The 13663-nt window shown below is 42.6% G+C and overlaps 1 protein-coding gene and 1 non-coding gene across 2 annotated transcripts in view; one reads left to right on the forward strand and one right to left on the reverse strand.

Moving 5' to 3' along the window:
• The window catches only part of HACD3 (3-hydroxyacyl-CoA dehydratase 3), a 47333-nt gene that overhangs the window by 26759 nt on the left and 6911 nt on the right, over positions 1-13663 (forward strand). Inside the window, exons 5-8 of the mRNA XM_001158964.6 lie at positions 951-1002; positions 5052-5162; positions 6491-6618; positions 12379-12491. Of these exons, the coding sequence (XP_001158964.3) occupies positions 951-1002; positions 5052-5162; positions 6491-6618; positions 12379-12491 (404 nt within the window). The remainder of the gene's footprint in view (positions 1-950; positions 1003-5051; positions 5163-6490; positions 6619-12378; positions 12492-13663) is intronic.
• On the reverse strand, positions 13245-13345 carry LOC112205786 (small nucleolar RNA U13). Its single transcript, XR_002939870.1, has one exon. It is a non-coding gene; the product is annotated as a small nucleolar RNA U13 (small nucleolar RNA).

The following is a 13663-nucleotide window of genomic DNA, read 5'->3' on the forward strand; positions in this document are numbered from 1 at the left end:
TTTATTTATTCAATCATTTATTTATATCATGTGAGTACATGGGTATTTATTTTATACTTTGAGTTATAATCTAATATTATTTATTTTGTTGCTCAAATTCTTCCAGCTTTGGCACTAACTGGCCTTTGGTTATGTTCTCATCCTGCCCATCTTTCATTTGGCTTTTGTATCTTTTTGAGAAAGCGCCATCATTATGGGACTGTTTTTTTTTTTTTTTTTTTTTTTTGAGCACTTCCTTACTTTCTGGCACTATAAGCTGCTCCAGGCTTATCTTGCATGTATGTTTCCTGCTCCAGCCCTGGAACAGCCATTTCTTCAAGGAGCTCTGTTCTTATTGTGGAATAGCATTGGAAACCAAGATCTGGGTGCCGGGTATGCTCATTGCTACCAGGTTGCCATTGCTTTTAAGTTCTCTTCACTGACAGAACAAGAAAATATATGTTTGGATACTAACCCATGCATACACATACACCTGTAAATATTTCTGTATGGATCCATCTGTATCTCTGTTAAGCTAAACGTGAGTTCATAGTGATGTTGGAAACATGATCTTAGCTTCTGGAAAAATTATACTAAAATTCTAGAGGTCTTGAAAAATAAAATAGCAGTCTACCTCCTGCCTTAAACTTCTGTTTCATTTCTCTGACTGCGACAGATCTTCTGGATGTCCTTTCCAGCTTTAAGATTCCAAGGTCACTTGTCAGTTTGGAAGCCAGCTCATTGGGTTAATTTTGTGAACAATGGATGGGCACCTGTGATGCTAATGCTGCTTAGTAAGCAGGAGTCAGGCGTTTGGCCCTATGACCCAGAATATTTTTCCCAATGATGCACTGACCCCAACTGGAGGAGTTGGCTTTGAGGGAGTCAGATTACTCAGCCAGCATATGGACTTTTGCAAGCATCTGGGAATTCTAACTTGTGTTCTTGGAAAACTTTTGTCTAAATTCTAGGAAGAAGAGCGCCTAAATAAACTCCGACTGGAAAGCGAAGGCTCTCCTGAAAGTAAGTTGTGCTGCTGCCATGGTAGTTACCAGTTAACTTGTGCTAGTGTTGGAAGTATGGATAATTGTGATGTGGCAGGAGAGCTGATGATTTCATCCCGGTGAGCTGTGTGGGTGAGTTTATGAAAAAGCTTTTAGGTCCAGTGCTTAAGGTCTGCACCACCCACGTCAGAATCCTTACCTTTAATGTGTCCTTTGTGTTTTGGTTGTTATTTCATGAGTACACCAAGGCTAGTGTAGCAGAATGAAAGAATTCCTGGACTGGCCTTATGGCAGATGGCAACCAAATCCTGCAGAGACTTGTGGAAATGATTGCATGGATCCAAGGCTACACTCCTTCAGCCTGGTGTTTTTCTCCCAGCTGAAATCTCAAAGGCTGTACGATACATAAGTGTGGTTGTCAGCCTGAAAGATGGAGAGTATTCTGTGTAGTCCTGCTATTCATTAACCTTTAACAAATCAATTTCTGTTTCCGTCTAACCACTTTAAGCAGGAAGCTCTGTAAGTGTATTATCTTCTGGGTGATGTAGTTAGATTAAATTCAGCAGCTATTTGTTAAAGTCATGCTGTGTGGCAAGCATTGTGCTGGGCCCTTGACTAAGAGCCAGAGGGATCCATCGTAGCGCCTATACTCAAAAGGCCTTACATTCTTAGTGGGAGAACTGCAGGTCTATGTAAAACTACCTCTGAAAAGCAGAATGAAATAAGTCCTTCTTACTTGTTCTAAGTTGAAATTTGTCAAATTTTAGTGATACTTATCTAGCATGCCATAAATAAGGGAGGGGAAAGTTTTGGAGCAGTAGTTTTCAAACTGTGTTCCATGGTGCCCCAGGGGGTTCCCAGAGATGCTTAGGAGGAGTAGATCACACAAACAGGTCTACCTCAGTCAGAGCAGCTCTCTTTTGAGTGTTACGTGTCGGCATTCCGAATAAGGTTTCTTTTGAGAAGGAATTTTAAAAAATATTTGAATAGCGACTACCTTAGGGGAATATTCTTTTAGGAAAGTCGAGGAGGGGAGAGGATCAGTGGAGGCAAAGAATAATAACATAAAAAAGCCACTTTGAGATTTAAATTAATGTTTTGGTGTCTTAAAGGGATAAACTTCAAAAGTAGATAAAAATTCTAATATATGGATTTTTTTGGGTGTTAGGTAAAGCTTTAACTGTTTTACCTAAATTCATAAAGTTTTCTGAACAAGGAAGTTCTTTATGGTGGGGAAGTGTAATAGATTTTTGTAGTTTTGAAGAAATAACTTTTAATTAGCTAAATGTTGCTAGAAGTCTGACATTTTTTGGAGTCTTAGGATAAGGCTGTGGTTTTTTTTTTTTTTGAGATGGGGTCTTGCTATGCTGTCCAGGCTGATCTTAAGATCCTGGGCTCAAGTGATCCTTCTACCTCAGCCTCCCAAGTAGCTGGGATTACAGGCATATGCCACTGTGCCTGGCTTAGGCTGCTTTTGATTGACCACATTATTAAATGTGATTATTTGAGGACCAACCAGATGTCTTTGCAGAATATCTGTAGCCTAGGAATAAATATGTAGCAGCAAAATCTGAACACCATAGATCTTCTCTTAAGAACTGTCCTTTTCTTTACCCTACTCCTTTGACTCAACAATGACTCTGTCAAAGCCTCTTGTTTCTTCCTTTACTCTGTAATTGGCTGTATCTTCATGAATCTTAGGCTGCAGATAAAATTAATGTGCCTTATTTTCCTGCATGTTGGTTTGAAATTGTCCTGCTTTGGTTATGTCCTCAGTCTGCCCATCTTTCAAAGCCCAGATCAGGCAAAGTATGATGGCTCATGCCTCTAATCCCAGCACTTTGGGAGACTGAGGCGGGAGGATCTTTTAGGCCGGAGTTCGAGATCAGCCTGGGCAACGTAGCAAGACTGTGTTTCTGCAAAACATAATGGAATATAAAATTAGCAAGGTGTGGTGGCACAGACCTGTAGAACTAACTACTTGGGAGGTGAGGTGGGAGGATGGGTTGACTCCAGGAGGTCAGGGCTGCAGAGAGCTATGGTCCCACCACTGCATTCTAACCTGGGAACAGAGTGAGACCCTATCTCAAGAAAAAAAAAAAAAAAAAAAAAAAAAAAAGCCCAGATTAGATACCAGCTTTATCCATGTAGACTAGCTTGATGCCTACTTCTCCAGCCTAATGTCGTTTTTTCACCTTGAAAGTTTCACAAGACATTACTTGTTACTCCCCACCTGGTATTACAGTTTTTAGATTGTAAGCTCTGAGGGCAGCCTTGAACTACCTTTGTATCCCAGTAGTTCTTCTCACAGTACCTTGCACATTGTAGGTATTCAGTTAATGCTTGGTTGAGTGAATATATAACCAAATATCAGGATTGTTTTTTTCATTTACTGTATCTGTCTCTTTGAGCTAGTTTGACCTCAGTGACCTTAAAGAAATTCCAGAAAAGAAGAAATTATGGATTATATTAAGATGACTGGAGGGCCAGGCACGGTGGCTCATGCCTGTAATCCCAGCACTTTGGGAGGCCAAGGTGGGCAGATCACCTGAGGTTAGGAGTTTAAGACCAACCTGGCCAACATGATGAAACCCTGTCTCTGCTAAAATACAAAAATTAGCTGGGCGTGGTGGCGGATGCCTGTAATCTCAGCTATTCGGGAGGCTGAGGCAGGAGAATTGCTTCAACCTGGGAGGTGGAGCGTGCAGTGAGCCGAGATTGTGCCACTGCACTCCAGCCTGGGTGGCAGAGCAAGACTCTGTCTCAAAAAAAGAAAAAGAAAAAAAAAATTGAGCCGGAGCTGAGGAAATCTTTATTTCCTTTTTGTAATGCCTCTTCAGATGGCCACTCATTTTTTTGCCAGGTGTTATGGAAAAAATACAACACTACAACACTCAACTGCTTTTTCCTATTTTCTTACTCAACAACAATCAACACAGAAGACTTCTGTGACCAAGTGGGTGGGTTTTTTCCCCCACACACCAAGCAAGCAATGAGTTCTGCAGCAGACACCAGCTGGGTGCCCTCTGATTCAATTCTGACACTGTTTACCTAGAGATAGCATCAGATTCCCACAGATGGAGGGCTCAGTCCCCAAGACACACCCCTGCCCCCAGCCTGTCCCGAGTCTGGGCCTCCAGAACTTGTGACCAATAGGCTGTAAATTATGGTTCCCACAACCCGCTCCTGTGGTTTGATTGATTTGCTAGCGTGGCTCCACAGAACTCAGGTAAACACATTTGTTCGTTTATTATAAGGGATATTATGAAGGATACAGATGAAGAGATTAGGAGGAAGTATGGAGGAAGTGGCACGGAGCTTCCCTGCCCTCCCCAGGTGTGCCACCCTCCAGGAACCTCCATGTGTTCAGCTGTCTGGAAGCTGACTAAACCCTGTCCCCTTGGGCCTTTTATGGAGACTTCATCGGATAGGCATGACTGAAGCGTGTTGAACTGTGTTGAAATGTGACTGGACAAAAAGGGTCTGACCTAAACCCAGCAAGGCCTATTCTTCTCAGCCTCTCTGTGCAGTGTTCCCTCCTCCAGAGTATGAGGCAAGACCCTCTCTGGAATGAGGGTCTTAGGACCCACAATCAGATTAGAGTCGTGCCTTGGGCAGCTGAAAGGAAGGCAGGGAAGGTCACAGAGGGAGATTCTGTTGTCTGAGGCCTAAAGTGTGTCCCAACATTATAACAAAAAACTGTAACAAGGGCTGTGGGAGTTATAAGCCAGAAACCATTGCCGAAAACCTATATATACATATACACATATCATAATATCACACCAGGGGTAATATTTTTTTCTTGGGTTTGTTATGTCTGTATACCTCTTCTTCAAGGCTGGGAAAGGAAGTCCTGCTGAAAATACATGCTGGAGAGCAATGTTCCTTGTATGTTTCTCTGTGGGAGTAGGAGCCCAGGCTGGTGAGGACCTGGACCAGGTATTTGTGTGGGAGCTTAGGAGCATTCAGGAAGGAAAAAGGGTTGAAATCATCCAGATATGCCTCATACACCTGTCTCCTGCTGGGACTATTGCTTTTAATAGCTTACTGCTTTGCTTTGCTTTACAGCTCTTACAAACTTAAGGAAAGGATACCTGTTTATGTATAATCTTGTGCAATTCTTGGGATTCTCCTGGATCTTTGTCAACCTGACTGTGCGATTCTGTATCTTGGGAAAAGGCAAGTAAGACATTTTTGGATTAATTTTCCCTTTCTCAGTAGTTTGGCCCAGTATTCACCAAAGGGAGCACTCTCTGCCTTTGATGTTAATAATAACCCCTGCATTTGTGCAGCACCCTCTACTTTTCGTTGTGCTTTCATAGCTCTTATTTCCCATGGCCTTGTGAAATAAGCTGACTGGTATTCTTTCCATTTAACAGGTAATAAAATATAGGCCTAGAGATGGTCAAAAATGGTTCACATCCATAGCTAGCCAGAGCCACATCTTGGGCTAGAATCCTTTTGTAAAAATGTTCACTAACAACTAAATAAATTGATGTGATACTTCCAGTGCCAAAGTTATGCAAGGCCAAAAGGGTTCTCACCCTTTTGGAGCCTAAATACGTTCTAAAATGAACTATTCTAAAACAGAATAAAAAGAGCATCATAAAGATATTAGTTCTTCTTAAGTTAATTTATGTGTTTAGCAGGATTCTGGCTTTGACCAGTGGCATTCCATTGGTAAATGCCAATGGGAAATTTTTGAGAATTTGATCTAAAGTATTCTGAAATTTTATTTGATGAATAAATAGGTAATAAAATTTAGGAGAAGAAAGAGTAATGGGAGAGGATTTTTCTACCTGATAATGAAAGTATGGACCAGGTGTAGTAGCTCATACCTGTAATCCCAGCACTTTAACAGGCTGAAGTGGAAGGATCTCTTGCGCCCAGGAGGTTGAAGCTGCAGTAAGCCGTGATCATGACACTGTACTCTAGACTGGGTGATGGAGCAAGACCTTGACTCTTAAAAAAATTTAGAAAGGTGGCTGTGCGTGGTGGCTCACGCCTATAATCCCAGTACTTTGGGAGGTCGAGGTGGGCAGATCACGAGGTCAAGAGATCGAGACCATCCTGGTCAACATGGTGAAACCCCCGTCTCTTCTAAAATTACAAAAATTAGCTGGGCGTGGTGGTGCGTGCCTGTAGTCCCAGCTACTCGGGAGGCTGAGGCAGGAGAATCACTTGAACCCAGGAGGCGGGGGTTGCAGTGAGCCAAGATCGTGCCACTGCACTGCAGCCTGGTGACAGAGTAAGACTCCATCTCAAAAAAAAAAAAAAGAGAAAGGCATATAAGGTGTACATGTTAACTTTCTGGTAACTGGTAGAGCTTACTATTCATGACCCCATTGGCCTGCACCCTTCCTGCTTAGTTAAGAAATTCGAATCTGACTGGTTGTTTGTTATTCCTTTCTTACAGTTATTTTCACGAAAGGAGTAATCTAGTTTGAGAAGTAGTTCTGTTGGAATTTACCAACTGATTCACCCTTAATGTATATTTTTGCCTATAGAGTCCTTTTATGACACATTCCATACTGTGGCTGACATGATGTATTTCTGCCAGATGCTGGCAGTTGTGGAAACTATCAATGCAGCAATTGGAGTCACTACGTCACCGGTGCTGCCTTCTCTGATCCAGGTATTGAATAGTTAAGCTGAAGGGTGGGTAATGGAAGGTCCCATTATTTGTCTAGTGGGTATGTGTATTAGTCCATTTTCATGCTGCTCATAAAGACATACCTGAGACTGGGCAGTTTACAAAAGAAAGAGGTTTAATTGGACTTACAGTTCCATGTGTCTGGGAAGGTCTCACGATCATGGTGGAGGGCGAAAGGCACTTCTTACGTGGTGGCGGCAAGATAGAATGAGGAAGAAGCAAAAGCAGAAACTCCTGATAAACCCATCAGATATCGTGAGACTTATTCACTATCCCGAGAATAGCATGGGAAAGACCGGCCGCACTGATTCATTTACCTCCCCCTAGGTCCCTGCCACAACACGTGGGAATCCTGGGAGATACAATTAAAGTTGAGATTTGAATGAGGACACAGCCAAACCATATCATTCTAGCCGTGGCCCCTCCAAATCTCATACCCTCACATTTCAAAACCAATCATGCCTTCTCAACAGTCCCCCAAAGTCTTATTTCAGCATTAACCCCAAAGTCCACAGTCCAAAGTCTCATCTGAGACAAGGCAAGTCCCTTCTGCCTTTGAGCCTGTAAAATCAAAGTACACTAGTTACTTCCTAGACACAAGGGGAGTACTGGCATTGGGTAAATACAGCCGTTCCAAATGGGAGAAATTGGCCAAAATAAAGGGGTTACAGTGCCCATGCAAGTCTGAAATCCAGTGGGGCAGTCAAACTTTAAAGCTCCAAAATGATCTCCTTTGACTCCAGGTCTCACATCCAGGTCACGCTGATCCAAAGGTGGGTTCCCATGGTCTTAGGCAGCTCCACTCCTGTGACTTTGCAGGGAGCAGCTTCCCTCCTGGCTGCTTTCACCGGCTGGCATTGAGTGTCTGTGGCTTTTCCAGGTGCATGGTGCAAGCTGTCAGTGGATCTACCACTTTGGGGTCTGGAGGATGGCGGCCCTCTTCTCACAGCTCCACTAGGCAGTGCCCCAGTAGGGACTCTGTGTGGGGGCTCCAACCCCATGTTTCCCTTCCTCACTGCCCTAGCAGAGGTTCTCCATGAGGGCCCCATCCCTGCAGCAAACTTTTGCCTGGGCATCCAGGCATTTCCATACATCTTCTGAAATCTAGGCAGAGGTTTCCAAACCTCAATTCTTGACTTCTCTGCACCCACAGGCTCACCACCACGTGGAAGCCGCCAAGGCTTGGGGCTTGCACCCTCTGAAGCCACAGCCTGAGCTGTACATTGGCCCCTCTCAGCCAAGGCTGGAGCAGCTGGGACACAGGGCACCAAATCCCTAGGTTGCACACAGCACGGGGACCCTGGGCCTCCGTGCCTGTGATGGGAGGGACTGCCGTGAAGGCCTCTGACATGGTCTGGTTACATTTTCCCCATGGTCTTGGGGATTGCATTGGGGATTACATTAGGCTCCTTGCTACTTATGCAAATTTCTGCAGCCAGCTTGAGGTTCTCCTCAAAAAATGGGTTTTTCTTTTCTACTGAATCATCAGGCTGCAAATTTCCAAACTTTTATGCTGTTTCTCTTTTAAAACGGAATGCTTTTAACAGCACCCAAGTCACCTCTTGAATGCTTTTCTGCTTAGAAATTTCTCCTGCCAGATACCCTAAATCATCTCTCTCAAGTTCAGAGTTCTACAGATCTCTAGGGCAGGGGCAAAATGCTGCCAGTCTCTTTGCTAAAATATAACAAGAGTCACCTTTGCTCCAGTTCACCTTTGCTTCCAAGAGGTTCTTCATCTCCATCTGAGACTACCTCAGCCTGGACTTTATTGTTCATATCACTATCAGCATTTTTGTCAAAGCCATTCAACAAATCTCTACGAGGTTCCAAACTTACCTACATTTTCCTATCTTCTTCTGAGCCCTCCAAACTGTTCCAACCTCTGTCTGTTACCCAGTTCCAAGGTCACTTCCAAATTTTTGGGTATCTTTTCAGCAACATCCAACTTTACTGGTACCAATTTACTGTATTAGTCTGTTTTCCCACTGCTGATAAAGACATACCTGAAACCAGGCCGTTTACAAAAGAAAGAGGTTTAATTGGATTTACAGTTCCATGTGGCTGGGGAAGGCCTCACAATTGTGGTGCAGGGCGAAAGGCACTTCTTACATGGCGGTGGCAAGAGAGAATGAGGAAGAAACAAAAGCGGAAACCCCTGATAAGCCCACCAGATCTCGTGAGACTTATTTACTAACATGGGAATAGCACGGGAAGACCGGCCCCCATGATTCAGTTACCTCCCCCTGGGTCCCTTCCACAACATGTGGGAATTCTAGGAGATACAATTCAAGCTGACATTTGAATGGGGACACAGCCAAACCATATCTGTATGTTACATTTTGCTAAGAAGTCTCAATTAGTAAAAACACCTATTTGTACAGGAATAGCATTATTTTAGCTGAACAAGAAAGAACATTTAAAACCCCAGGGATATTTACCAAAGTAGACTTTTACTATTTCAGGTCTTTTTCATTTTTTATAATATCCTTATGAAATCACAAAGTTATAAAGAGCTTTAAGACTAGGGAAATTTGACTCTTAGGCAGGAGCTAAAAAACCTACCTTCAGTCTCCTTAGTTAGAAATGTATGTGGTCTCCTCCCACCTTGTGTAGATGAAGGCAGTACTTCTTAAAAACTTGTATTAATGAAAAGTACAATAATCAAACTTTAAAATTTACAGCCAGGCATGGTGGCTCATTCCTGTAATCCCCATACTTTGGGAAGCTGAGGTAGGAGGATTGCTTGAGGCCAGCAGTTTGAGACCACCCTTGGCAGCATAGTGAGACCCCATTTCTAAAAAAATAAAAATTTGCCAGGCATGGTGATGTGCACCTATATTCCCACTACTTGGGAGGCTGAGACAGAAGGATTCCTTGAGTGCAGGAGTTCGATGTTGCAGTGAGCTGGGATTGTGCCACTGCCCTCCAACCTGGGCAGCAGAGCGAGACCCCTGTCTCTAAAAAAAAAAAAAATTAAAATTTAATGGATAGTTTGTGTTGTAGATTAGACATAGCTGAAGAGAAAATTAGTGAACTGTTTGAGATACAGGAAGGAATAGAGAGCACAAAAATTAAATATACAGACGTAATTTTCTTGAATTATAAGACTCAATATTATAATATTGTTAGTTCTCATATTTCCCTGTAGATTCAATACATTTCCAATCACAATCTAAAAAATTTTGGAATGTGAGGAGAAAATTCAGAAGCTTTTTGAAAAAACAGAGGGCCATCCAGGATAGTAGCATCATTTTCGATAACTAAAATGTGCAAGCAACCCAAGTGTTCATCTACAGATGAATGGATAAGAATGACTGTTACATACATACAATGGGATATTATGTAGCCTTAAAAATGAAAGAAATTCTCTCGTATGCTACAATGTGGATGAACCTTAAGGAAACTATGCTAAGTGAAATAAGCCAGTCACAGAAAGTCAAATACTAGATGATTCTGCTTACATGGGGTACTTAAAATAGTCAAAATCATAGAGACAGAAAGTAGAATGGTGTTTGCCAGGGGCTGGCTGAATGGGGAGTTATTGTTTAATGGGTCATAGTTTCTTTTCTTTTTTTTTTTTTTTTTGAGAGTCTCGCCCTGTCGCCCAAGCTGGAGTGCAGTGGCACAATCTAGGCTCACTGCAGCCTCTGCCTCCTGGGTTCACGCAATTCTCCTACCTCAGCCTCCCGAGTAGCTAGGATTACAGGTGCCCGTCACCACGCCCAGCTAATTTTGGTAGTTTTAGTAGAGATGGGGTTTCCCATTTTGGCCAGGCTGGTCTCGAACTCCTGACCCCAGGTGATCTACCCGCCTCGGCCTTCCAAAGTGCTGGGATTACAGACGTGAGCCACCGTGCCCAGCAATGGGTCATAGTTTCTATTTTACAAGATGAAAAGAGTTGTGGAGATGGATGGTGATTATGGTTGCACAACATAATGAATGTATTTGATACCACTCAACTAAACACTTAAAAAATGATTAAGATGGTAAAGTTTATGTTATGTGTATTTTTTTTTTTCAGATGGTGTTTCACTCTGTCACCCAGTCTGGAGTGCAGTGGTGTGACCTTGGCTCACTGCAACCTCCGCCTCCCACGTTCAAGCAATTCTCCTACCTTAGCCTCCCGAGTAGCTGGGACTATAGGCATCTGCCACCACGCCTGGCTAATTTTTGTATTTTTAATAGAGATGGGGTTTCACCATGTTGTCCAGGCTGGTCTCGAACTCCTGACCTCAAGTGATCTGCCTGCCTCGGCCTCCCAGAGTGCTGGGATTACAGACATGAGCCACCGCACCCGGCTGTTATGTGTATTTTACCACAATTTTTAAAATGGGAAAAAAAAAAAAGCAAAGGGTCGAGAATATTCTTTAAAGACGAGCTCAAATTGGGGACTTATCCTATAAGAAATCAAGACAGTATAAAGATTTAGTAGCTAATACCACGTTGTATGGTACAAAGATAGTCACACAGACCACGGGAACAGAATAAAACCCAGAAACAGACAGCCCAGATATCTATGAAGAATAGAATGTCTATCATATATTGGAATGTCTTGCCACGTGAAAATGAGTGGACTATAGCCACATGCATCAACATAGATGAGTCTTGGCTGGGCGTGGTGGCTCATGCCTGTAATCCCAGCACTTTGGGAGGCCGAGGCGGGTGGATCACGAGGTCAGGAGCTTGAGACCATCCTGGCTAACATGGTGAAACTCCGTCTCTACTAAAAAATAGAAAAAATTAGCTGAGCGTGGTGGCGGGCGCCTGTAGTCCCAGTTACTCGGGAGGCTGAGGCAGGAGAATGGCATGAACCCGGGAGGCGGAGCTTGCAGTGAGCCAAGATCATGTCACTGCACTCCAGCCTGGATGACAGAGCGAGACTCTGTCTCAAAAAAAAAAAAAAAAATGAGACCAAAAAACATAGATGAGTCTCTGGCCCGTAACCCTGAGTAAGAAGAAGTCACAGAATGATACATATAGAATAATTTCAAAAAGTTTTAAAACAGGCAAAATGAAACAATATACTGTTCAGGAATACATACACAAGCAGTAATCCATAAAGAAAAGCCATGGGCCAGGCACAGTGGCTCATGCCTATAATCCCAGCACTCTGGGAGGCTGACGCAAGAGGATCACTTGAGCCCAAGAGTTTGAGCAAGCTTGGCCAACACAGTGAGACCCCATCTCTACAAAAAAATAAAATTAGCCAGTGTGGGAGTACACAGTGTACCTGTGATCCCAGCTACTTGAGAGGCTGAAGTGGGAGGATTGCTTGAGCCCAGAAGTTCAAGGCTGTAGTGAGCCATGATTGCACCACTGCACTCCAGCCCGGGTGACGGAGCGAGACCCCGTCTCGATAAAAAAGAAAAGCCATGGAATTATTAACACATGATAGTAGTTATTTATAGGGGTCCCACGTTTGTAGTGCTCTATTTCTTAACTTGGGTTATATAAACTCAAATGTTTATTTGGCAGTATTCTTTAGACTGCGTTTGAACATGTGTCTGTATTTTAAAGAAATGATTTATGATATAGTTACACACACAAAATACTGTACCTGTCTAGTCACAAAGACTGGTTTGGGCACTTTACTTGTTCCAGAACTGGAGCAGGATTAAACTGGTCGAGCTCAATCTTTTCTATTTGCCTTGCATTTAGTGGGGTTAGATTTCAGATAACACATTTCTATAACTTTACATATATTTTATTAACTTTTTTCTCTCTTTTGGGTCTTTCTAATAGCTTCTTGGAAGAAATTTTATTTTGTTTATCATCTTTGGCACCATGGAAGAAATGCAGAACAAAGCTGTGGTTTTCTTTGTGTTTTATTTGTGGAGTGCAATTGAAATTTTCAGGTGGGTAGAAATGCCAGGATGGTGTTTGAATGCTTCTCCCTGTTTGCAGCAGCTCTGTTCTTGAGGGAGTTGTTATCTTAGCCAGAGTCTCATTTGGTTTGGGACTAAGATTACATATGTGGAGAATTCTGGTTGCACCTATGTGCTCTGCAAAGTTGAGACAGATTTTTTTAAAGCCGTCATTGGATCATAATACCAGACTGGATACTAGGGAGCAGAAGAGGAGAACCAGAGAAAGGGAAGACTCATCTTACCATGACTTCAGGATCTTGCAGTCTTGGAAAGAGAGGACCCATCCACATGGAAAAATTCTTGAAAGGGTTGAAGGAGCAATCCAGGTTGGATAGAACTAATTTAAGACTAAATTTCTACAAGGGATGATAGAAATGAATCTTATACCACAAGATTATTGAAGTTTGAAATGGCCTCTAACCCAATTTTCCTGTTCTCGGTTGTTAGTAGAATAAATATCTTTTAAGAAATGGATCTAGTTAAAGTAGATGTATTCTTCTTTACCAGACCATACACACTCCATATGTCTTCCCTTTCAGTCAGCTGGAGCAAGGATTTTGCAAATGAACTCCTCAGCTCCAGGTTTGGTGGTATTTTGACGAAGTTGCTAGTTGAGAGAGAGAACTGGCCATAGCAGCCTTAAATTGTGTCTTAACCATGGTCTGTGTCCCATGGCACCCAGTGTACCCTCTAATAGCCTTAATACAAAGGTAAAACAGATTATAGGTCCTATGTTTTTCAAATCAGACAGGTAATGTGCTGATGTAACAAGGTTTGAGGGAAGCACATCTCAAACAGGAGAGTGAAAATCCAGTTATCACACTTATGAGCTATAAAAGGATCAGATTATGGGTCCTTAATGCAATGTTTACTGTTTGAGAAGGAACATTTATTTTCTCAAGGGATGTCTTTTAAAATAGCGTATGTCTGATTCTAGATTAGAGGTCTTCTGTATACTTTAATTTTGGTAACAACTCACTTATCCAGAAATAAAGTATCTAATATCCTTACCCACCGGGAATGTATATCAGCACTAGGAATAAAGCCAAAAAACATCTGAGTATCCAGTCCGTATACCGAATAAAGAGGTTTCCTTTGAGACCTAAACTTAGTCTGCCATTAAAGAGCGTTCAGATCCTTTGAAAATTTAGGGCGCAGTG

The sequence above is a fragment of the Pan troglodytes genome, chromosome 16, assembly GCF_028858775.2.
Source record: "Pan troglodytes isolate AG18354 chromosome 16, NHGRI_mPanTro3-v2.0_pri, whole genome shotgun sequence".
NCBI classification, from domain to species: domain Eukaryota; kingdom Metazoa; phylum Chordata; class Mammalia; order Primates; family Hominidae; genus Pan; species Pan troglodytes.